The sequence below is a fragment of the Emydura macquarii genome, unplaced genomic scaffold (genome assembly GCF_026122565.2).
Source record: "Emydura macquarii macquarii isolate MOO-44397 ecotype Brisbane River unplaced genomic scaffold, CSIRO-AGI_Emac_v2 contig_1363, whole genome shotgun sequence".
Classification (NCBI taxonomy): Eukaryota; Metazoa; Chordata; order Testudines; family Chelidae; genus Emydura; species Emydura macquarii.
In genome coordinates this window covers 11,654,621-11,680,593 of record NW_027131500.1, presented here as the reverse complement: position 1 = coordinate 11,680,593, position 25,973 = coordinate 11,654,621, and the positions used below count along the sequence as shown (strand labels likewise).

Below are 25,973 nucleotides of genomic sequence, written 5' to 3'. Positions count from 1 at the left end.
CAGAGCACTCCTTCACTAGGTGAGAGACCGATTACACACAGGAGGCTGGGTGTGGGCTGACCCAGAAGTGGGTGGTTCACACAGAAAAGTGGGGTAAGTCGGGGCCCAGGAGTGAGTAATTGGGGTGACACAGCTACACATCAGTCCAGATTGCAAGGGGGGGAACGTCACAATGGCAAATCAATTTGAAGCACTCCTTCCATTTGTAGTAATCTGTAACATTAAAAAAATTAATCACCAATCACATTCTCAGCATTAACTGATAGCATAGTACTGTCAGTCAAGGGGCACAATTTAGCTTTGTGTGGGTTGCATGTTTGACATGCCTGAGTTAAAATATAATTTTACAAATGTTGATTGTTAAACATTTTCTTGAATATATATCTTGTGTATATATATATAACATAATTGTTCTAAGTTTTTCATGTTTGGTATCTTGTTTGTGGGAGAAAGGGTTTCTGATTGATGCCCAAATCAACCCATTTCCAATGACATTAAAATCTCCACCAACCAGAGGATCTGGAATTGGGAGATGGTGGGGCATTGAGTCCTCCTGCCACACTATAAAGGGTGACACCACTGAAATGATAATTCTGTAGATTTTTACAAATTACATGACTCCTCCCTTATCTTTCTATCATCATTTTGCCCACAGAATTACCTATACCACCAGATTAAGATGAAATTTAGCCTGTTCTACTTAGGCTCCATCCTTTATGGTGTAGAATGAATTTCACTCTTTACATTTACATAAATAACTTTTCATCTGCTTTGGCACAAAAACATAAACAATACCCTGTGTAGTTTTCTCCTCTTAAAGTCCCGTTCTAACTGATTCCTTAAAGATGCATTGTCAGACATGCATTAATCTCCCTCAATGACATTTGGATCAAATTTTCTGAGTTAACAGATGAAAATGTTTTTTTAACCAACAGCCCTGAAAACTCAACCAGGGACATGACACTCAATCTGTGTTTTTTCATTTGTTTGAAAATTATCACCAACAACAAAGATTTTGTGTGTATACATACATATAGATGCAGTGTTAATACATACATAAAATGTGTTAAAAGAATGTATGGGCTAGTGCACTGATTCTCAGGCCACAAAATAGTCAGGCAACCTTCAGTTGTGGTTCCTTCTTCACAGAGACACCATTATGAGAACATATAAAAAATCCAAACAGATCAAAACCAGCAGCAGCAAAACCAAGGCCTGGTTCACACTGGGGACTTAGGTCGATTTAAAGTCTCTTAATTCAAATTAATTACTCCCGTGTTCACACTGACACCACTGTTAATTCAAATTAAGGTGCCTGTAAAATCGAATTAATAAGACCACCTCCGCAAGTGGCGTAGTGCCTAATTCGAATTTGTTAATTCAAATTAGTGTCAGAGTGAACACAATTAAAGACAGCAACTACAACCATCAGTTTCCACATACAGACCTGTTGGCAGGGCTTCAGCTCATAGCCAGCTGTTTCTCGCTTCATCCACCCATTCAACCCTTTGTATTTCCCTTGCTTCCTCTAACATGTCAGGTTAATTGGCTGCTGCCTTAATCATTTAGGGTTGAGGCTAGGAACTGCTCTTGTACCATCACAGAATGTTGTTTAGGTTGTAAAGTCAAGGGTTCTAAAGTTAGTAAATACCAGATTTAAGGTTGCCAGCACAATTCTACTCTTGGGTCTTTGAGCATACAATCGTTAAATACTTGATAATACACTATTTTTGGTAGTTTTTTGTATGTATTTTCCTAGTGAAAAAAGACCCCAAAAAGCCATTTTGTACAGTTATGACAACCTCTCCAATAAAATGTTCAGTACTGTGTCACAAACCTCTACCACTTCAGTTAAAGAACTAACTACATTAGCTGGCAGGATACAACATACAGGATACACCTCACAGACAGTGAGTTACATATGCAGAGATAGCTCTATTATATAACCAAGGATAAGTATTGGCCCTTTTTTTACTACATTAATGTCTTTTATTACCCAGTATTTCTCCCCATGAAGGTGCTTATACACAATAATCAAGTCACCTTTTGATCTACTTTTTGATAAGATAAACAAATTGAGCTCTTCAAGCCTCTCATTGCATAGCATTTTCCCCCTACTCCTCATATCATTTTTGTGGATCTTCTCTGCATCCTCTCCAGTTTTTCAAACTTCCTTTTAAAAATGTGGACTCAGATTTTTATATCAGTCATGGCTTCTTGTCTATTATTAAAAGCTTTATTGTCATCATTAAAAGCCTGCTGTTTGACATAACTACACAAAAAAAAAATAGAAAAGTAGTAATTTTAGTTTAAAAATAAGAGGAAAAGTCATTGCACACATTATTTTAATTATTACATTTATTTCTTGGAGTATAATAAAAGTTAATCCCTGAATTAAAGTTTCTTTTATTAGTCTATTAATAAAAAGTTGTTTTTGTACATAATCTCTGAATTTGAATTCTTAATATTTAGCACACTCTCTCAATGACATATTTGAAATTAAATCTTTTTACATTGTTGCTATTGTTAATCAAATACTCAATAGCATATTATACATTATAAAACAAAGAGTGAATATTTTAAAATGAACTATATAAAAGAGTTAAACATTCCACTAAGACTACTGCAACTAAACATTGGGAAAGAATATCTGGTTCCTAGTGGCCTGATCTATCCTCTTGAAGCAGAGACCAAAAAATGATAGGGTAAAAAACCCTATCCAGGAAGATGGATGTGCTCTAAAGCCACAATGCAGTAAAGCATTTGGGATGTTTTACTGTAAGTATGTGAATAGTCCAATTTAATTCAACTGAATTAGTCATGTGCTTAAAATTAAGCAGGAGCATAAAGTACTTTCCGGGATTGGGGTCTAAAATAGTAAGTAGGTCACATATCCTCAAAAATATTTAGGCATGTAATTCCTATTAATTTCATGGGAGTTAGGCATCTAGATACTTTTGAGGATCTGGGCCTAGACCTATAGTCTATCACAGAGAATAAAAAAGCTCTTATCACAGCAAGTGAAAAATATTTTACTATGCACAGCAGAGTCATGAGTACCATAATTGTCCCAAAATCTGTAAAATCAACACATCTTATAGCCACACCAATAAAATATGCAATATATAACTGAGTTGCTGAGGAATTAAATTGTTGACAGACTTCAAAACTTTAAGTAATTAAAACTAATTAAAATTACCATCTTAAAACAGTTGTGAAAAGAATAAATCTTCCAAGCGATAACAAATGAGGAAACACAGTTTTGGAATTTTGTTGCTTCAGCTCATATATAACTTTATGCCTTTAGCCTTAGACTTTTTGCAGTTTTTCCCAGTAACTGTCACTGAGTTGGCTAAATGCCTGCACAACGCTGTCCTCCTCATCATCACAGAGTTCACTTAGAGAAACGCTGCAAAATAGAGGGGAAAATGATTAAATGTATAGTTGCTTTTATGTAAAGAAGGAATATTTCCTTAGTTTAAGTGTTAATGTAGCTCCCAGTTTGGGGATTTAAAACCTTTTACAGCAATTCCATTTAGAGTTAAATATGTTTACCAACTCATTTTTATTTCCCTCATTTTGTTGGATTTATTAAAAACCGAAGCTCTGGGTATATTCATTTTAAAATGAAGAGTCACATGCCTGTTTCTCTAAAACGAATCTGGAGAGAGGCCTGTGCAGCATGTAGGGCTATCATCCCTACTCAGCAATGCACTTAATAATGTGTTTCTTCACTGATGTGACTAGGACTTAGACATGCCTAAAAGTTGTGCACACGCTTACTTGCTTCGCTGAACAGATATGGACAGCTAAATCAGGGTCACAAGCAGCTATGGAATGCTATACTGTATTAGCTTCATCCTAATGGAATGATGTGGGAGGAACTCTGCAAGGGGATCATCAGAGAGTTGTCTTCTCCTTAAGCTCCCTCTCTTGAAGTCAATGGAATATTCACGTCTAAAATTGAACATGTTCTAAAATGCTTCACTGGATCAGAGTGCTCAGCATTTTCCAGTAAAAAGCCCGATATTGAGAATTGTCATGATGCTTTGTTTATAGTTTTGCCATCAATTGTCAACATTAAAGTGTTTTTAAATAAGCTAATTTGAATTAATTTTTAAACCTGATTTCACAGACAGTGTTAAATGTGTTACTAAAAGCTAAGGGACATATTCTCAGCTAAAGTCAGTGTAGTTCCATTTACTCCATTACTTCAGTAGAGCTACCCTGATTTACAGTAGCTGACCCCAAATCTACTGTCTTCCTTTCACTCACTAATTTTGTAGTTCTATCTAAAAAAGCAGTCAAGCTTGTTTGCCAAGATTTAATCTTTCTAAACCCATGTTATTCTAAACGCATAAACATGGTACTGTCATCCTATAGATGTTTAGTGATTTGCCTCCCTTTTTCTATTTCATCCACTATGTTACTAGGGATAGAAATTATTTTTACAGATTGGTAATTACCAAAATCACTTATTTTTCAAAAGACAAGTGAAAACAGAGTTTTGTTTTCATTTCAGGTACCATACATTTTAAAAAAATGTCTTAAATTAACTTCCCTTTTAGTCCATTTTCTTGTTTAAATAGAGTCAGCAGCATGTATACCTGATAGTCTTTATAGTAAGTGCAAAATCTTTCAGCAGAATATAAGCTTCTCCTTCATGTATGCTAAAAAAAGAAAAAGAAAAGACATAATGTTTATGCACCATTTAAGTTCCACTAAAGTCCTATAAATAAAAACTTAAGTGAGCCTTGTAACTTGCATTGTGCACAAGGGGGGATTTTACCCAGAGTAAGCAGAAGTGCAGCAGGATCTTTGCACTTAAGCTTTACTTGCATTCTTAAGTGGTTCATAGGACTTTGTGCAGGACCTCTGCAGTGGGCTCAATTTCACCCTAGATGAGACTATATCAGAACACTGAAAATAGTAGATTATTGAAAAATCTGTTGAAAGAGTTCTGAGAAACACACAGGTTGGTATTAGCAGACTTCATTTATTTGCCTATGCACTAAACTGTATTTTCCCCCTAGGGTTTAAAAAGTGATTCATAAAAACATTATATATGGACAATATAATCAAAACATTTAGCCCACCAGAGCTACCTCTTATCTAAGGGTATGAGGGCCACTAGTAAATACAATATTGTCAGAAGTGTTCACAATCAGAAGTTAGGATTGTATGTTCTTCATTCATTGAAATGGGGTTACTACAGAGTACGGATGAGGAAATGATGATGCAGTATGTATAATGTTTTTAACCTCTCAAACTACCAAGGATATAAATGAAAAATTAAATCAACAAAGAAACATCAGTTGCTTACCCATTATCCTGTGCCATTGCTCTCAAAGAACCATGTTTATAGAAGTCAAGTGCATAAGCATTAAGTGGCATTATTCTTCGTCGATCATCATATTTCTTTGAACAAAGTGTAGGAATGTTTCTAGCAGTAATACCAACTGTGCGAAATATGACCTGAGGAAACGGTACAACTTTATTTTCAAATTTACATCTTTCAGTTGTATTGTGTAAATTCTTTGCAGGCTTGTCTAGGGTTTTTCATGTTTTGACATTACTCATCTACATACCACCTTAACACTTAAGTCTGATCCGGCAAGCTTCAATTTAGCAAGGTCTGAAATCAGTGGTATTACTCATGTGCTTAAAGTCACGCACATGCTCAAGTACCTTGCTGAATTGGGGCTCAAGAACAGAAATTCTATTGACATTGTTTGCAGGATAAGGCCCTGAAAGCATTCTTGCTGGAAATAAAGCACTTAATAAAAGTATTTATCACTTTAGAATTATGATTAACTTATTTTATGGAAACAAATATTTCTTAAAGAATCCTGGATAAGAGTACATAAAAAATTAGGCTCTTAACTCCTTACTTAGACTCCTAAAGAATGGACCCAATTTTCAAAAATGCTGAGCACCTAGCAACTCCTCTTGCATAAGGGGATCTGCTATGGGACCCTCAATATGTTTTTTTGAAAAATCAGGCCACTTATTAAATTGCCTAAATATCTAGAAGCTCAAGTTTAGATTGTTTTTGAAATTCTTGCTTCCAAATTTATACAAGAAGATTACATAGCAAATGGAACCCAAAAGCACATACACACAAAATGAGATTATTTCTTTAATTAACTAATTAGTTTATTTATTAAGCAGAAGGAAAAAAAATAACTGTACATAGTGTGTCTGTTAAATACTACAGAGTTCCTATCAGGAGGATACAAAGACAAGGAAAAAAATAACCACCACTGAAACCTCTTATTTACTAGAGAATTTTAAAATTTAAGACAAATTAATATTATTACTTAAACATTCCACAAAATTATTTTCCTACAATTGTTACTTATTTTCATCTTATTAGCTTACTACTAGTGTAGAAAAGAAGGCATATTAAGGAATTAAAAATGATAACTGAAGGTTTCTGCTGGCTTAATGTATGACTGAAAAAATAGGTGAGTGAGTGTCTCTTTTCTAATTATGGAATCTAGGAAGGAAATACCTAAAACAATTTGTAAAGATGTTTTATTCTTTATAAGTAATACATTTTTATTTATTTTTCTGTTTATAAAAATGGGCTTATGCAAGAAGCTCTAAGTTAAAAGAAAAAACAAACCATCAACGCCATTAGACTAAATTAATATTCTCCTATAAATAGCTCCATAACCTCCCCTACAATCACCCAATTGGGACAAAAGCTTGAGTATAGATGAGCATTATACCAGGCCACCATCACTCAGATTCTGATTAACAAATGCAACAAATGTGTTGCAGAATTAAGTGTTACCTGCTAAAAATGACAGGCCTTCAGACAGTTAATTCTAAAGTTAAATCCATGAAAGCTTCACAACTGATTTCAACTACAGTGTCAGTACAAACAGATTTCAAGCCATATAGGGTGTTAGATCAAAATCAGCACCAAAAGTGAACAGAAAGCCAGCTGAGTCCTAGAAAATAGGCATTATATGTTCCTTACATTTGACAGCATTAAATAGGCTCCTTATTAGGAACATATACTTCTTGGAAGTAATAAGCAAATATGGAGCAAACTTTACTTCAGCATACATCCCGAGCACTTCCACTAAAATCACTGTGAATATAGGTCAGGTAGAATTTGATTCTATAAATAGAGGATAGAGGCCTTCTAATAACATTAAATCACTGTCTTCTCTTTTAGCCAAGAATGCTGTCTAAATTTCCCTGTGCCTCAGTCTCCTCGTCTGTAAAATAGGCATAATACATACCTCCATGCTATTGTGAAGCTAGATTCCTTAATGTTTGTCAAGCACTTTGATATCCTCAGACAACAGGTAAATAAAAGTTGTAAACTATTATCACTAGAATGGCAATTCCTTTTTCATATGGATTATCTGAATATATTTATTCTGGAGCATAGCAAAAATGAACCTGTATTCATACTTTATAAACCTCCCCCACTTACACTATTGACAGTCTCTGCATGAAGTAAATCACTATCCATGTTTCCAGACAGGCATGCAAAAGGTGAAACAGCTGTTCTTCCCTCATTACAACTCATTATGTGAGATACCAGTTTAGAGTCCTTGCATTCTTCACCTGAAAAATCTAACCAGAACAAGATGTGAAATGAAAAGTTTAAGAATATATACACAGTATATCTGTCCTCTGAGAGAGTATTAGTTAATGAAAGAAATATTTTATTATTCTTTTTGACTTAATAATTCTCTGTATAATTTGACCATATACACAATGCTTATAGTTAGAATTCACTGTCTATAATAAACCTCTGCTTTCAGCTGCTTATAATTCTGCCAAATTTTAAATAATTGGTCTGAAATTTTCCATGGTTGGTCTCTGCCTCAGGCTGAATTTTTTTGGAAAGATTCAGCAAAAGCTATTCAGCCATTTCTGAGAATGAGTTTAGGGGGAAATCGGTTGATTAGCCAATACTAAAACATTTTCCATCAATTTCTTTGAAGAAATGCCTCAAGGTGGGTGCAGCAATATTCTTGTAATCAGAGAGGTACCTTCTGGGATCCTTAGGAAAAATCTACTCAGATTTTGCTGACTTCACCATTTGCATATGCTCAGTAGAATTTAGAGGACTACTGCTACAATCTGGGAATATTCCATCTGCATTGAGCTAGCTCCAACCTCACCATTGTCCCCGGCTACTATGTGTTATTCACAGAGCAAGAGCTCTAGCTGGGACATAAGTGCAGTGGCAGTATATCCTCTGGTCTAAATGTAGGTGTACAGGGCTGGAAGCCATCAAGATAACTGGATTTGTAGTCTCAGCTGGAGCAGCAAGAATCTTGCTAACAGGATGAGTACTTCAGGCAAACACTACCAATCTGTTACACTATCATATCATATTTCTTTTTAATCAGAGGGGCCTCTAAGTCTTTTTTTGGAGTCTTAACTCACACTTTTCTCCTGTTCTCTTCTCCCATCGAAGGTCCTTATGATTACCCTCCTTCTAATGAGGCTTTAACAAGTACATCAGTGCAGGTCCTTTAGTTGGCAACAAAATTGCAAGACATCAATGTGAGATATTTCCTACCTCAGAGGACTGTTGTTTTCATGCAGATTCTAGCATGTGTTGGTTTAGGAATAAGGAATTGAGACCCTATTCTGCACATTACACTGCCACTAGACCAGGCTGTAATAGCTCAAAACACAGTATTTCAATGAAGCAAAGCACAGTGAATATTAACTTATAAATGTAGCATTCACGTACCAATTTTTGAAAGAGGAAGTTGGTATTCTTGTTTCATATCGGCCATCTTGGAAATGATCAATAAAAAATGGCCAAAATTCTCCTTTATTTTGCTGTTGTACTCATCCAATGCAACAGCAAAGTCTTCTGGGAGACCTTCAAGGAACACCTAAAACAATACACATTTTGTGAGATAGAACACTTACGTTCATTTTGGAATTTTACCAAAGGTTTCTGAGCAACAAAAAGGGAACAGAAAAGCTGAGCTTTATACTATTATATTGTTATGATGATGCAGTGACAACAATTAGCATATCTGATGTCAAGTATTTCCAACTTAAGTCACTGTCTTTAAAAACATAATAAGGCAAGCCCTATGCTGTAGTCTGCAATTTTACAGCTTCAGAATTTGCCCAATAATCCACCCATTGCCACAGAATTGTTTTGCTGAATCTCAAGCTTTCATTTTTAAAAAAGTTTGAAAATAGTGTTTGAAAATATCAACTGTTTTCTTCCTGAACCTGCTTACAGACTAAAACAAAAGCTCAGGTAGGCACAAATCAGTAATTTATGCTGTATATGTTATTGGTTACATAGGACCAATAATACAACACAAACATCTGATCATCCCCATCTCAATTAAAATAAAGTAGAACAGAGATTCCCAAACTGTGATCCATACAGCAGCAGCCTGTACAAAGAGCTATCTTATTTCCATAGGCTAAACAGCATTAAAAGAAAGTAAAAAATAAGTATATTAAAATGTTTCTAATATTATTTTGCCATGTAAGCAATTAGTTGCCATCAGGATGTTATTTAAAAGGGAAGGAAGGTGGTCCATGAAACAATTTATAAAATTGGAGTCCACACTGTGAAGAAGTTTGGCAGAGGCTTCTAGCTGTTGTAGAGGAAATCCTCCAATTCAAGAGAGGGAAATAATCTTCTTCCTGTTTAAAACTGAGTTCACAAAATTGGGCTTGCAAAGGGCTCAAACTCTCATCTAAACATCATCAAGTCTCCAATCTTTGTATTTGTATGATTTCTTTTTAACTGAGGGTTATGCACAGGGCTTTCATCACTAGCAGAGGGTGACTGGCCCCTTAAAGAGAGTTATGTTCAGCCTCACCTGTGACTGATCAGCTACCTCACAGTTCAGATGAATCAGCTGATTATAAAAGCCAGCAAGAGGGCCAGTTACCAAAGACAGCTACTAGGAGTAGGAAGAGGAGGGTAGGAAACTCCAGGGTCAAAGAAAACTCACAGGTATAGGCCCAGGAGCAGAGTGAGTCTTAGGCAAGTGACTGCTAGAATAAAACATGCCAGGCCCCTGAAGAAGAACCTGGGTCAAGGGAAAATAATGAGTTTATATGTGGCTCTTATGCTGAATTGTTTTATTGTGAAGAAATAAAGCTGAAGTCCTGAGAAAGAGGGCTAGAACCAGGCTTTGGGCATAGTGTGAGCTCTTTCTGAGCTGAGGAGTCAGCCTAGCAGCCTACAGTCACACAATATAATACTATAACATCAAAAATGTGGTTAGCTCTCCTGTAGATCTGTTCAAATGATCAACAATCACTTAGCCTTCCTCTTTGTTCTATTTTATCATTTTCTATTAAATATTTTTTTAAATAAGAGTTTTCATCTTACCTTTGACTGGTAAAATTTCTGTTTAGAGTTAATAACGCTGGCTGGGATGTATTTTCTTCCAAACAGATTTGCCAGTACTAAGACTAGCTGTTCCATCACGTCTTTAGAAAATGTCTTTGAGTCTATTCAAAACAGAAAACTCACAGTCATAACAAGGTTGTTGGGATTAAAGCCTAAACTAGCCAATACCTAGAGTTTGGAAAAACTCATGTAGTAAACTTTTTATTTCTAGGAAAAATGTCTCTAACATATGTGGAAAAAACAATGTTGCTACTTGTGATAAAATGTGGGTAATGTTTCCAAACTCCATTACACTGCATGGACTTGGGAGGGACTAGAAGCTGCCATGTTGTGTGTCTAATATTTTGAGGGAAGCTTGTTGAGAAAATGTTATTGAGGGAGCTCTGGCTTTATCAAGAGTCTGCATATTTCCTTGATTTCTTCAAATCTGGTTTTAAATTTGAACATAGCTCTGGTCCCCTTGATCAGAGATCTCCTTTTGGAAATGGACAAAGCCTAAATGTCTATGATGACATTTTTAGATTTGTTAGGTGCCTTTGCTGTTATAATACCATAAGCCATTGTTCAGAAAGCTGCATATTCTGGCAGGGACAGAAAGAACCATGATTGAGAGACTCTATTGTGGAATCTTCTCAAAGAGAAAACTCCATGGGTGCTATTCAGCAATTGCACATCTACCTCCAGGAGTCTCTCTCTGGTATTTTTGTTACCCCTCTTGTGCAGTATGTATGTAAGGCCACAGTGTGAGATAGTGAGGAATTTTCAGGCATGGTGTTGACTGTGACATATGTGACCAATGCAGGCATATCTTGAGACTATAGTATCCACTTTATAAATGATATCTGTATCTCTGTGAATTTGGCTTTGTATATTGGCTGCTTGGGGAGAGTTACAGAGCTTCTTTCACAAATTAAAATCAGTGGGGGACAGTTACTGCAGACCATGGGACATATAAGTACCATCCTGAGGGAGAACTGCACATACTGTTTCAAGTTAGGTTCAAGAGACCAGGAGACTAAGAAAGACTTTGGGGTATAAAGGTTGAGTTTATACTTATTCAAGGAGGCTCTCATTTTGATCCAATAAACTGACATGAACTTTTGACCAAAGTGAGGGGTAGGGAGGGGCAAATCCTGTTGAAGGGTTGGAAGAACTGGAACCAGCCAAGGTCACCAAAGGATTGATACGTGTATGTGTTTAGATCTTTTATTATGTTTTCTTTGTAATGTCTTTGTCTAAAATAAATGCAATGTGCTCTATGTAAGGCTATCTGGTTCCTAATAAACTACTGTTTTAGCCCTTAAGAGAGAGTGAAACTGCAAGTGCTGAGTAAGTCAGACCTGCTGGAAAAATCACTGTGAATTTCAGGGGGATGCATCCTATATGCCAGGTCTGGAGGCAGATAGATGTGAGTTCCTGCCCAGAGGGAGGTGAAGCTGGAGGCCTGGGACTTAATGGAGCAACCCTTGAGCAGACCACAGAGGGGTCAGAGATGCATTTATCCCAAAACTGCAACATTCATTCATCTTTTTCATCAGATCAGAACACTGCTGTTTCTCTGTTTTCTCTGATAAAAATATTCTTGTTTTTAATTTGGTCTTGATCATTTTTAGGTATCAATAGGGAGACAAAGAGCACCAACTAATAATTGTGTCTTTGGAGAACACCAATGTTCAGTGTCAAGCTGAGATGGGGTTTGGATGGGGGCTAGCTGGCTGATGCCCAGTTATGCCAAGCAGAGGTGATGTTGGTTGATTGGAGGAAATAACCAAAGGAGATAGACTATATCTGGGTTCTTTTTCCCCCATATACGTTACTTCTCTTCTACTCTTTAAAAACAATTATTTTTAAATTAGTGTCAGTTTCTTAACCAAGTAAAAAGGTAGTGAACATGAGCTTACCTTTCCTAGTTGGCTGGCACAGTTTGTGGAACAAGCCTTTTGTGAGAAAGCTGACTAGGACAATATTGGAAGGTTCGTGATAATGCAGATGGCTTACAAGTCCAGCAAATCCCATGGTATTGCCTTTTTGATCCAAATATCCCTAAAGAATTAAGCACTTTAGTAATTCATGACTGGACTTTATATTAATCCTCAATTACAAGTGACTGTCATTTTTGCAATTTGTACTGGACCATCATATTCAACATTAAATATTGCTCATGCCACCTTTGTGGAGAATTCAGTGACTGGGGGACTTACATAGGAAACCATTCTCCTCTGTTTCACGCCTGCAGTATAGTGGATAATTCTGGTTAGTGTGAGATATAATATAAACTTAATTACAATGGAGCATTTATCACCACCAGATACTGCCCCTGAAAACAGCGATAAGGAGTAAAATCAGAGGTTACAGTTACTGTGTTTTAGCTGTACTGAGATGCATTTATTCAGAACAGTAGCATGTGGTACCTCCTGACTAGATTATTAGGCTCAGCTCTCAACCTACCAAGGATAAAACATGTGACAGTGCCCTTCAAATTATGTATTATGTAATAAAGATCTCAAATGAGATACATGGCCCCCCACTCCAAAAAATAGGAAGATGGAATCATGTGAAATTCAGTTCTTTTGCACAATTTGTTTTTTCTTAAAATATTCAGTATTTTTTAGCTAAGTAACTTACAATGAAAGCTTCAGGCTTTCGTGGAAGAACTGAGGTACATGTACCATAAAAGCAATAACAACTGTTATTATTATGGTCTAATCTATAAAATGATAGTGTTTGTAGCATGTTCACGGATGTATTCCCTGAGCTCATATGGAGCTCCTTGCAGGATCAAGGCCAAAGACTGTAAATGTAGAGAGAAAACCATTTCATTAACTGAAAGACAAAGTGGAATCTTACCTCCTTGACAAGAAATTGCAAAGAAAATAAAAAGTAGAGCTTTAACATCTCAGTGATTCTTGGCTGGTTGTAGGAAAGAAGTGAATGCTTCAACAGTGATAAAACCTTTGGATGAAAAATACTTCAATTGATTACTCTCTAAAATGTCTACATTAGTGACTTGCTAGGGAATGCCATGCTTTTGATACATCAATGCTCTTGGGATGTTTTGAGATAAGGAGGAAATTATACTATTGGGGGCCTCATGTTACCATGGAGAGGGTCTGTGTGTCCCTCCCCCATTCCACTTCGGGGGCAAAATTACTCTTGGATGCAATCTACATAAGAAAGAGAAGGGAAGAAGAGGCGAAGGTGAATTTATAAAGTCAATAAGATAAACTTCCTTTCCCTAGCCAGTTGAGTCCCCTCTCTCTGCTCCTTTTCCCATTGGCAGCAGAGCCCCCTTCCCTCTGCCTTCTCAGTGATATCAGAGACAGCCTCTTGGTTAAACCACTCCAGGAACACTGCAACATGGGAGGGAGAGGATGGTGGCATTTACTGTCCTGCCACTCCTTAAATCTATCCCTGCCCCTTTGTACAGTTTTGTTCCTATTGCATCTGTTTCTGGACACCTCACTAGCAGAAAGACTGACAAAATTTTAGGGAGTTCAGAGAAGAGGAAAAAAATTATCCGAGTGCTAGAGGAATTAACTGATGAGGAAAGATTAAAAGAACTAAATAAATATAGCTTGTCTAAGAGCAGACAAAGATGAGACATTGTAATAATCTGCAAACATTTGAATAGTGTAAACAGCAAATAGGGAAAGGAATTGCTGAGGTTAGTACAAAGAGTTTCCTGGAAATAATAATGAAATGAACAAATGGAAAATTTAGGATGAATATCAGGAAAACTTGACATTCAGATCTATTAGGATCATTGCTTGATGTATTTAAAATTACACTGCACGAAATACTAAAAATGTACTGGATAATTTTATATGGCTTTTCCATCTAATATATGTGATTGTAAGATCTATATTAAAAACTCAGTACAGGTATATTTGATCCAAACATATATCACTGAATAAAATCAGATTCCACTGAAAACAATGCCAATAGAGTAGGGAAAGGGAAAGATCATAACTATTTTGTATTATTTAACATGTATTAGAAATCTGAAATTCCCCCCATTTATTAAAAACATGCATATTTTTCAGGTTAGCAAAAATACATTTTAGTAATTTGGTGTCAAACTAAATAATTTTCTTCAACATATGATCTAAAATATATCATAGATTCCATTATCTAACTGAGCATCGATAGCCTACAACTATATAATATACCTTTGCTTTTGCATCCTCTTTGTCATCAGCTTTTGCAGCCAACAGCATAAGTCTCAGTACCAGGGAGATACTCAGTGGGAACTGGCCTCTCAGCTGAGGTACATTGGATTTGATAAGCTTTTCTACTTTTGGCAATGGAATATCATAGAAAAACACATTTCCTAGCAAGTCTTGACCACGTCGCCCAGCACGTCCAGACATCTAGAGAGAAGGAATCGCAAAATTTTATTTGTTCTTGTTTCCACGATAGCACAAAGTCAGTACAATAATGCTAGTTGTGCTGGTTTGAAAGAAGCATATCAGATGGATTTTTGATTCAGTCAGTATAGAAAGACACACTGAATCCACAATATGTATTTATGTGGGTGCTACTCTTTTAGATAGGGAAGAGAGGATCTGAGATGCAGTGGAAGTAGAGAGATGACTTGATTGCTACCTGCCTGCCTTTCCAGCTCACAGCCAAGACGGGAAGAAAAAAGGTGGGTGGGAGGAAAGGAACTATGGCTGTTCCTTGGCCAGTTTTGTAAGATTAGATGGTTAGAACATTCCAAGAATGTTGCAACCTTTTTATGTGGCCAGCAGAAAAGAATGCAGAAGGCTTTATTCAACTTCTTATGCCAGTTGGGAGATTTGTGCCTGGCTATGGGGAGGAGGCTGGCAGTGGTTGTACTCCCATCTCCCTCAGTGGTTGTCAAATGAGGGAAACTTTAAAATGCAGCTAAGGCTCCATAGGAGCCCTGCCAGCAGAGGCTACCCAGGGATGGGCAAAATTGGTGCATCCTCCCACCTTCCTAGCCATGGCCACCCCTCAGACAGCTCTTCTCACTTGGGAGCTGTGTTGGTTAGCAGCAGGCCTTCAGGGGTGTGAGTACCAAAGGGTATGTCTACACTGCAATAAAACACTGCAGCTGGCCCATGTCAGTTGACTCAGGCTTGTAGGACTCATGAGGGACTATAAAATTGCACTGTAGGCATCCAGGCTTGGCCTAGATCCTGAGACCCCCCACCCCATGCAGTGTATTGTCTTGTGCAATCTGCCTTCAGGTGATCTTTCCACTACCCAAGGCCGTGGATTGCAATAGCTCATCACAATTAAATAAAAATGTGTGTAATAAATCTATTGTAAATTACTTTAGGTTCAAATTCAGAGGTTGATTATACTGGGCACCCAAAATCAAAACACAGGATCACTCCCAAATACCACAGGGAAGAATTAGAGCTGACTGAAATATTTTTAATTCCAACATTTTTTATGAAAAATGGACCATTTCTTTTGCAAAAAAATCTATGAACAATTTTCCCTCTTCTGTTTGACCAGCTCTAGGTATAACTCATCCATGCTGTGGAACAGAAACAGAGTACATGATGTTGTAAAGCATAAAGGCTTTTTCACTGGATCTCTCCCATTTTATCCATTGTTTGTTGGGATTCTGCAAGGCTCAGTCTTTGGATTCCTCCTCTTCCCTTTACATCACCTCTCTAGCTGATCTTATCTGCTCTCATGGTTTAAACTGCTGCTTCTAGTCTGATGATTTACAAATCTACCTCTTCACTCCTGAATTGTCGCCATCCATCCAATCCTGAATCTCATCCTGTGTCTCTGACCTTTCCTCTTAAAGGTTTCACTGAAATTAAACACAATATAACCAAACTACTGAGCTTGTCTACCAAGTCCTTTTCAGTTCCTTTTATGTTACTATCAACACCATCACCATTCTCTCCATCACTCTAGCCTGAAACCTGTGAATTATCTTTCATTTTTCTCAGTCCTTTGTCCTATGCATCTAAGCCATGTCTAAAATCTGCTGCATTGTTTATCAGTGATTAAACCATATGTATATTATGCATATCATTACAAATTAGTGCCAATAAATCACTATAAGATAGTCTATATATGCTACATATGTTACAAAACACATTTTAGGAATCTTTTAAAGTTTTAACATTTTTACTGGGACTATTTTTGTATCCTTCCCACCTGTCAAGCCAGGTGCCTTAACCATGAGTCGAACTGTCAGGCCTTAGAGGCAAACTTAATAAACCTCTAAAATAGCTGTGTGGTGTCCAGAATCGTGATATTTTTAAGGTCCAATATCTCAGAACCTTCTGCTGGAAGCAAACGTTGATACTTCTTGGGAAGCTGACAGTGGTACAAAGTTCTATTTTTCTGATATTCCACTTTTTAAATTAATGATACTTTTATATAAGGAAAACCTGTTATAAGTGCAGGACTGAGTCTTGTCTATCCTGGAATTCAGGTCAGCTTAGTTTGGTTGGTTAGGGGTGGAATTCCTCATTCGGGAAAAGAAAAAGGAGACCTTTCTTTTGACACTGATTTTTATTTTAATGGCAACTCCTCAGGCATAGAAATGTTAGAATAAGTCCAAGGGAGAATGAGTAGAGGGCAGAAGGTAAGTAAGGAGGCAAAGGAGAGGAAGTTAAGGCACTAGCCTAGAACTTGGGAGACCCACGTGTAAGTCCTTCCTCTGCCACAGGCTTCCTGTGTGATTTTAGCCAAGCCACAGAGAGTAGGTCTACACTGCTGTTAAACACCCACAACTAGTCCATGCCAACTGACTCGGGCTCACGGGACTTGGTCTACAGGGCTGATTAATTGAGCTGTAGATGTTCGGGCTTGGGCTGGAGCCTGAGCTCTGAGACCCTGCAAGGGGGGAGGATCCCAGAGCCCAGGCTCCAGCCCAAGCCTGAACATCTACACCACAGTTCAACTGCCCTGTAGCCGAAGACCCTCATGCCCAAGTCAGGTCTCCCGGGCCTGCCCCACAGGTGTTTAATTGCAGTGCAGACATACCATAGTGTCTCTATGCCTCAGTTCCCCATCTGCAGTGATTCCCTTAACTCGCATGAGTGTTGTGAGGAAAAATACATTGAAGATTGTGAGGCACTCAGACTACACTGATGGAGACTATGTAACTAGATGGCATTAGGTAGCTAGAAGATACAGAGTAGGTTGATTTATTACAAGACTTGGAAATTGATCATATGTTTACAATCTTCATATGTGGTGTGTGTTTTCCATTGTTCATCAAACTCTTTAGACAGAAATATTTTGATTAGCTTTTTATATATATATATATATATAGCTGGCCAAAACTTTTCTGTCTAAATATATGGATGTATGTTTGTTAAACTGACTGTGTATTTCAATACCTGTCTATAGTTCAGAGCATCCAAATACACAGAATTCTGTGTGAAGACAACCGATTTACATGGCATGTTGATTCCTAAAGCCAGTGTTCCAGTAGCTGTAACCACCTAGAAAAATAAACATAAGTGTATTGAAAATTATATTTATAAACATGTGTTTCCATTCTGATAGCTTTAAAAATAGGAATGCTACATAGAAAATTAATGCACCCCTGTACCTTACTACTTTCAGGCACAGAAGATAACAGGCAATCACAACAAGTACTCCACCCTTGAAATGATGGAATTATAAACAGAGTAAATTAGGTACAGGCAGCAGCTCAACAAGTGAAAGGGAGAAGACAAATTATCCTGACTGGTTAACAAACAATATGGAGCAGCTATGGGAAATCATTGCTACACAAGTAAGGGATTACTGCTGCCACTTTCACTTTTGTTTGGATTTTCTAAATTATTAACAGCATGATGCCTTTAATGGTTAAGGTACAGCTTGCTTCCTCACTCAATGATAAGTCATAATTGCTTACACTAATGTAGTTTGTCCATTTTTATGTGGCTTCTTCTGTCTTCTTGTGTCCTGACTGCACATTGTTTTGACTAGGGTTTGGTGTGTGGTTGGTTTTTTGGGGGAAGAGGAGGAATTGTCTTGGCTCTCACAGTTGGCAAGTCACTTGACTTTTCTGTCTCAATATCCCAATCTTACTTACTAATCTTATCTTTAGCTTTAAAAATTTTGAGCATTTTGAGATCTTCAAATAAGATGCTATGTAAGAGCCAAGTATTTTTATTATTAAATGCTGTAAAGTATTTTAAACAATTTATATTTAAAGACATACAAAACAAGGCCCTGATTCTGCTAACATTTAGGTTTATACTTAACTTTATTCACATGCACAAATGTATGTAAATGTGTAAGTATTTGCAGGATTAAGGCCTAATTCTGTTGTATTTTCTCTTAGCAATTCTAAAATGGTGCCAGTTTGGTAAACTACATAGATATGTCTCATAATTTGTTCACTAAGGGATACATTTAATGTACATTATGTGGAGATTGTGCTTGCACTTAAATTACTTCCAATAAGTGAATGCATGCACAAAGGAGACCATTACATGTAAGGATATTTAATTCTTAACGCAGACACTCCTGTATACTTAAAAAAAATATCTGCAAAAAATGATGAACCTGGATAAATCCCATCCTGAAGAGCATCTCTACAAGCTGCCTTCCTTTGTATGACACAGAAGCATGATGATAACCAATTCCTCTCAGTGCCAGCGTTTTCAATGATGTATTTGTTTTCATGAACTTTACTCGATCAATCACCTTCTTCAAAATCTAAGAAAGTTAAAAATTTTAATTAAAGTTTTTCATTTTTATTTACATTCATTTCAGCCAGTTCCAGCATAGAATACAATTGAGTAATTCATTGTCCTAAGAATGCCTGCTTTGGCCAAACAGTGCTTTCTATAGGAAATCTGTGACTACCAATGTGCAAGAGCTGCAGACATAGCCTAAAACACTGCTTGGGTTATGAACAGTACTTAATTTTTGCCAGGGCTGAGCCTCGGCACCTTTAGATTTGGCAGTTCATAGCCCCGGCACCTCTGGGCTTGGTGCATCAGTTATGAATGTAAAAAAATTGCTTGAGCCCTGGCACATAATTGCTTGAACCCTGGCAACTTTTTCATTACAAATCAAACACTCGTTATGAGATAATCTTGTGGGCTGCCAGGGACACATTTCAAACCAAAGAACACTTTGGTTAAACCTCTTCTCTGAGATCTGATTCATGGAATTTAGTCCCAAGTTTTTTTGCAGTTCAAGAAATTGATTCTTCCACTTTTATGTGGAGTAAAACTTAACTGAGTATTTTAAATTGATTTCAAGTACTACTTGATGTGAGTAAGAGTGACAGAAATTTCTATAGTACCCATCACTTTAACATTTTTTTCAGCACCGAAAAACAAGCAATAACAAAGAGATAAGGGGCTGCATTCTGCCACTCTTACTCATTTGAATAGTACTGTACTCTTCTGTTAGTCCCACTTGAACCAGTAGGGAATACAGTGCTACTCAACATGAGTCTGAATATTTGAATTTGGCCTTCAGTTAAGGTAACAAGTAGCTAGAAAAAGAGTCCATCTGTAGCCCCTAAAATGAAATCAGAGCCTGCAAGAAGCCAACTGGGGAATAAGGAAATGCTTATGTGTAGCATATATATTTTAAAGTAGACAAACACATTTTTAAGTCTAAAAATAAAGCTAATATCTAATAGCAATCAAGACAGATCAATTTTAAGTTTGCTAGTAACTAATGGTGGGGGAATTTCATACTCTGGGAATGTATTTTTGAGATATACAGCACGTAGATCTAAAAACATATTGATTTTTAAAGTAAAAGGGGGTAATTGATCTCAGGTATAGTGTTTCATTTTGATTAATATTTAATGACCCTTATAGTTTTATCAATAAAAGTAAATCAGCAATGCAAAATACTTGGACATGAAGCCATCATCCTTAAGAAACTCCAACTAGTAGGGAATATTCAACGACATAGGCTACCCCAAGCAAATCAGACCTGTCTTCAGCTCTCTACATTGGCTTTCCATAGAACATGAATCCAAGTACAAGGTCTTGGTCCTAATCTTCAGTGGAACAGCCTGGGCTCAGGAGATGTGAGAAATCATCCAAAGCTTCAGGATAAGGACCATGTCTCACAGCTCTGCTTCTTAGGCACAATGGATCTTTCTAACACAAGGATAAGATTTGTCTGTACAGGAGATGGAGCTTTCTCGGAAGCCAGTCCGAGATTCTGGAATATACTCCCACAGGAGTTAAGGGCCATCACAAACCTCACAAAACCTCATCACCTTCCATTCCAAGTGAAAGGTGCACTTCTTTCACTTTGCCTTCTCTAACAAACACATAGCAGCATGTACATGTAAAGAAACAAAATTAAATGCTACACTGCACACAATTCTCCCTCTGGAAAGACAATGAGAGAAATACCCAATCACACATGATAGATGTTGGTCACATCTCTTAAAGACTACGGAAGGTGCTCAGATACTACACTGATGAGGGAAGTAGAAGAAGCTGTGTAGAATAAATTCCCTCTCAGGGCCCAGCATTTATTACTGGAATGTAGAATTAGCAGCAATTTTGCCTTTTTTCTCACCTCTGTATCAACAGCTTGGCTATTTGCATAGGTGCAATCCGGAGGGATTTCAGTAATCTTCCCAAGTTTTTCCATCAAATTTCCTTGCTCAGCCTCATTAAGTATCATTTTATCAGTTTCAATTGATGTATTTTTCATGCTACTATACAAAACAGACATTAGACATTATCTAAGAAAATCTGCGATCAGTGTTTTAAAAGTTCAGTACCGTTTATTATTTGTTTCTGTTTTGATATATTCCCACCAGACCAATCCTTCTGACTGATTGTACATAGTACGCCATCAGGCTGATGTTTATTTTCAGATACAGGACCTACTCCCACTGAGGTCAATGGCACAAGTCCCATTAATACAAATGGAGCAGCATTAGGTCTATGAAAACAAATTAATGTGTTGGTCAAACACTCCACTTCTGACTCAACTGAAAAATGATGTGAGGCCAGTGCCTTGAGGTACCACAGCTGGGCAAAAAACCATACACTCCAACTTGTATTTGGCTCATTCAGATTAGATTTGTATCCAGTTTTTGTATGAATTAGGACTGATACTTCTGAAAAATCAGGAAAGAAAACATTTGTGTGTAATGGGTGGCCCTTTAAGGATGGTGAAGGAACCCTCTGCAGTCAGCCCTACCCCATGCCAGGGTTTGCTCCTACGAAATAAATTATGTACAAGGGGTACAGTCACTAGGGGTAAGAAAGTGGTCTTGGAAAGGTAGCATGGGTATGAGGAAAATCTAAATTACTAACTGTGGTTCAGGGCCCAAGAACAATAAGGCGAGCTGGAACTCTTCTCTCCTCTTAAGCTTGGTCTACACTTAAAAATTACATTAACCTAGATACATCAGTCAGACTGTGAAAAAGTTCATGCCCTATGCAACGTAGTTAGGTCAGCCTAATCCCCACAGCTAAGTCAATGGAAGAATTCTTCTGTTGATCTAACTACCACCTCTAGGAGAGATGGATTAATGATAATGATGGAAAAGCTACTTCCATCACTGTAGGAAGGATCTACACTACCAGGCTACAGTGGTAGTGCCAGAGCTATGCCGCTGTAGGGTAGACATACCCTCAATACTTAACTTGCGCCAGGGCTTGCCAGGGCTGAGCTCCTGCACCTCTAGGCTTAGCAGTTCATAGCCCTGGCACCTCTGGGCTTGCCATGTCAGTTCTTTTGTGCACGTAAGAGATTCAAGCAGTAGCGCAACACTCCGCCTCCACCAACACATCACTCAGGTGCCAGAGAAACATCTCTGGAATGTTGCACTGCTCTTTGTATGATGCTTGAGCCCCAGCACCTCTTTCATTACAAATTAAGCACTGCATACCCTTAATGATGAGGGATCAGACTGGCTCTGATTGGCTCCTGGTGGTTCCAGCCACTCCATCCCCCTCTCTCTCTCTCTCTGAACCTCAATAATAGAGGCTGAGATATTTAGTACACTAGGGCAGCTAGACTATAGTCCTAGCCTAAGCAAGGAATGCTGGGAAAAGTATAAAAACCATCTTTTTCCACAACCAGGGAGTCAAGCTTTGCTCATGGGCTCTCTGGAGAGTAGGCAAGTAAGCATTATATTTTTTTCAAAAAAATTCTTTGAAACCTTCGTTAGTTTTTCTTTTTGCAGTCCTACAGAAAGATCCCAGGTGGAAGGGGGAGCAGGAGAAAAATCAAGTGTTTTTAGTTTAGAAAGGATATACAGATGTGGTACCAGAAGTTAAAGAATGAACCTAAGAGAAATAGTTTCAATAGATTAAAATGCAAATAATACTTACGCAGCCTGCTTCTTCTGAATGGACTTTTCCATTTTTTTCAATCTGTTTGTTAACAAATGTATTTGCTTTTCAGCCTTTGGTATTTGTTTACTCTTTTGCTTCATCTCCAGACAGTTGTTTATATTTTCAGCCCATTTTTCCACATTTTTAATGCTGAATCTGAAAAATAGATTTTAAATACTAGATAACTTACTCGTAACTAGATTTATTAAATACATTGCCTCTATGAACTGTAGAGCTTTGTTGTGCATGCATGCATGCATGTATATCTCTGTGCCATTTCCACTTCTTAATGTATAAAGATGGCCAGCTATCCTGGCTGGAATCATATGCCTCAGTAAATGTGCAAAGCCATACTCTGAGCAAGGTTCTAATAAGATGCAAGATCCTGCCACCCTGATTTCTTATCTGTCTGCCCAGAATTCTGATTCTGAAGCATACAGAGCAGAGGAAGGCAGGTATGAATCAGTGAAAGAAACATACTTAGAGAACTCCAGCTACTTCTAAGTAAACAGCAATAGTTTTCTCCCTATGAAACGGCTGCTACAGATCTGCACTCTTGGAATAACCAAAAGAGGCAATGCACCCCAGTAGGAGTATTTCATGAAAAGAAGGCTGCAGTACACCTTCCTGAAATGGGTGTCTGGTATAGCTTCCAAATCAAAAGATAAGTGCTGGGTCAGGATGAAGGTATCTATCAAACTTTGTGTAGCCACACTACAAATTTCAGCATTGGGTATGCTGTGAAGAATCATGCATGATCTCTCATCTCACTTTGCTCGCACTCAAGGAAGCCAAAGAAAAGAGAGGGAAGTGTAAGGAAACGTCTGCCACAGAAATAAACAGGCTTCTAAAGAAGCTTCCCAATCCATGCCAACATTTGCGTAGAAATAGGAACTGCTGCTGGTTTACCTTAAATTCCAGTTTTTCAAGCCCCTGAATCTAGGGTGTTTGCAACCTACCACTTTCTGTCAACCCCAGTGAAATACCCCTTCACTTAGCCACGTGTCCGAGATGCTATTGGAACCCTCTGCAGCTACCACCTATAGGGCCTAACATCTGAAGCACCTTCAGAGCTTGCTTCTGAGTCATGGTACATCTAGCATGCTATTAATACTTCAGAGGTTTGGTATACCACACCACTGAGCAACTATAACAATCACACTATTCATGTTGATTTTGAATTCTTCAGTTTAAGTAATCTGCTAAGGAATCTATCACTCTGCCAGAGGAGAGTTGGGAAAGAAGTCCATTAGTTCCAAAGCTGTCTGCAGGCAGGGAGGATTCTCAGCCCTTTCCTGCCTGTGTTTTGGAGCAGGGGGAGGGGGTTGTAGACCGCATCACAAAGGGACAGAATAGAAGCCATGTGTCCAGACAGCAGTGCCAACTCTGGAAGTACTGATACTGGTAGTGATGGAGCTGAAAGCTGCTGCTCCAGAGGACACATACAGGCTGCCTGAAAATTGGATCTCTGGCTAAGCCTTCGGATTCAAAGACCTCTTCATCCTTTTTCTTGTGCTTCAGAACTGATAAGGCAGATGCATTATTTGGTTCACATTATCTGAGGCAATAGATCAAACAAACAAGAAGGAAATGAAGCCAAAGTCACACACGCTAAGGGTGAAAGTCAAGGCTTTCTGAATGAAAGTCAAGAGAATTCCTACTTTAAAAGAACTTTTGCCATCTTTCTTATTCATTCTGACTGTGAATAGTGAAAAATGCCATGGTCAAAGTGTTCAGATAGGGTGATGAATATATTATAATAACTATGTGAGAAAAAAGGGACAGCTGGGCATTGTTTGACAGTGCCACCTCTTCCCCCACACCAACATACACCAAGAGAGAGATCTTCTGAGGACATGAGATGAATTTACAACCTGACTTGTCATTAACCATCTTTACTCAATTAGTGCCTGGGAAGACAGCAAAAATAATAACAAAAATAAACCAAAATACCAATAGAGAAGCAAAACTCTACGTAAGAGTTGGAGCTCGCAAAGGATAATAGTAGAAATCTAGTCAAAACCATTAAGTTTTGAGATATGGTGGCAGGTGCAAAAAAAAAAAATTTCCCAATATGCAGTAACTCACACATCTATACAGCTTCTAAGTGCAATATTGCACAGGCAATGAGGTTTCCTGACCCATTTAGACTAACTACTTTTTAATGTAACATGGTGTATCAGGCCATCTAAGAAAGGGAATCATGGAAACAGTCTCATGAATGTAAACAATCTTTTAATTAAAAGATAGTCATTTTTATTTATTAAATGTTTCTTTAAATTATCAATTTTGAGAATTTACAGGGAGGGTGTATTGGGTCTTCAAATCAAATCAATGAGAACTGCTTGTTTGTTTTTGTTTTGTTTTTTTAATTTTACAAACACCTAACAGCGAACAACTCTGTACTTATTCCTAGTTGCACCAGGCAATTCTCTGTTCTGATTGGCATACAGAGCTCTACCTTACACTGTAAAAAGGATACTGTTCTAAAGTTCCTTTGAACACTCCAGTGACACCCAACAACTTTTCATATCAACAGAAGCTTCTCCACACAAGATAGGTACAATATCATGCCGTTCACTTACACACGTGATCGACTTGTGGCAAAAGGGTTAAGGAGTCATAATTTTTAGAGTATAAAATATTTCATATTCAATAAGAGGACTATTCTACGCCAATTACATTTTCCATAATGTTGCTATTCCTTGGTAGATTCATTAGATTCATGAAATTTTATTTGATTATCAGAGACAGTTGTTTCTCTAACCTGTTCTTAAAAACCTCCAGTGATGGGGAGGTTGTGGAATCTCTAGGTAATTTGTTCCAGTACTTAACTACACTTACAGTAAGGAAGTTTTTCCTAATGTCTACCTAAATCTCCCTTGATGCAATTTAAGCCCATGTGCAATATTTCATACAATATTATGTGCAATATTTCTCCACTGTACAAATTATAAAGTATTTTATTGCATTTGTGTGACTTACAGAAAAAACAATGCAGGCAGCTTATTCATCTGTCTTAGTTTTTCAACAAAACATGGAAATTTGTCCTTCATCTGTTTTTCTGAAGAATAGGTAGCATGGGGTTTGAGTAACTTCAGCACCCTGTTAGCCTAGAAAAAGAGATAATGATTAGATGAAAAGTAAGCAAGGTTCATTGTGGAGTACCTTTTTAATAAGGCTATAGGTTTCTCCTATCTACCAGATCTAATCTGATCACAACCTTGACTTTAGCAAATAACAGGAGATAAATAACAAGAGAGATAACAGACCGCTTAGTACTAAATTTCTGTTTGTTAAAAGAAGAT

General features: G+C 37.5%; 1 protein-coding gene across 1 annotated transcript in view; it reads right to left on the bottom strand.

The window, feature by feature from the left end:
- Window positions 1-2,370: 2,370 nt before the first annotated feature.
- Window positions 2,371-25,973, bottom strand: part of DDX60 (DExD/H-box helicase 60) — a 64,682-nt gene continuing 41,079 nt past the window's right edge. The window contains exons 24-37 of the mRNA XM_067551776.1: window positions 25,651-25,778; window positions 22,663-22,821; window positions 20,891-21,032; window positions 18,896-19,048; window positions 17,716-17,820; window positions 14,545-14,745; window positions 13,223-13,327; window positions 12,277-12,418; window positions 10,355-10,476; window positions 8,732-8,879; window positions 7,454-7,596; window positions 5,324-5,475; window positions 4,608-4,670; window positions 2,371-3,409 (exon numbers count right to left, since the gene is read on the bottom strand). Of these exons, the coding sequence (XP_067407877.1) occupies window positions 3,310-3,409; window positions 4,608-4,670; window positions 5,324-5,475; window positions 7,454-7,596; window positions 8,732-8,879; window positions 10,355-10,476; window positions 12,277-12,418; window positions 13,223-13,327; window positions 14,545-14,745; window positions 17,716-17,820; window positions 18,896-19,048; window positions 20,891-21,032; window positions 22,663-22,821; window positions 25,651-25,778 (1,863 nt within the window). The 3' untranslated portion in view covers window positions 2,371-3,309. The remainder of the gene's footprint in view (window positions 3,410-4,607; window positions 4,671-5,323; window positions 5,476-7,453; window positions 7,597-8,731; window positions 8,880-10,354; window positions 10,477-12,276; window positions 12,419-13,222; window positions 13,328-14,544; window positions 14,746-17,715; window positions 17,821-18,895; window positions 19,049-20,890; window positions 21,033-22,662; window positions 22,822-25,650; window positions 25,779-25,973) is intronic.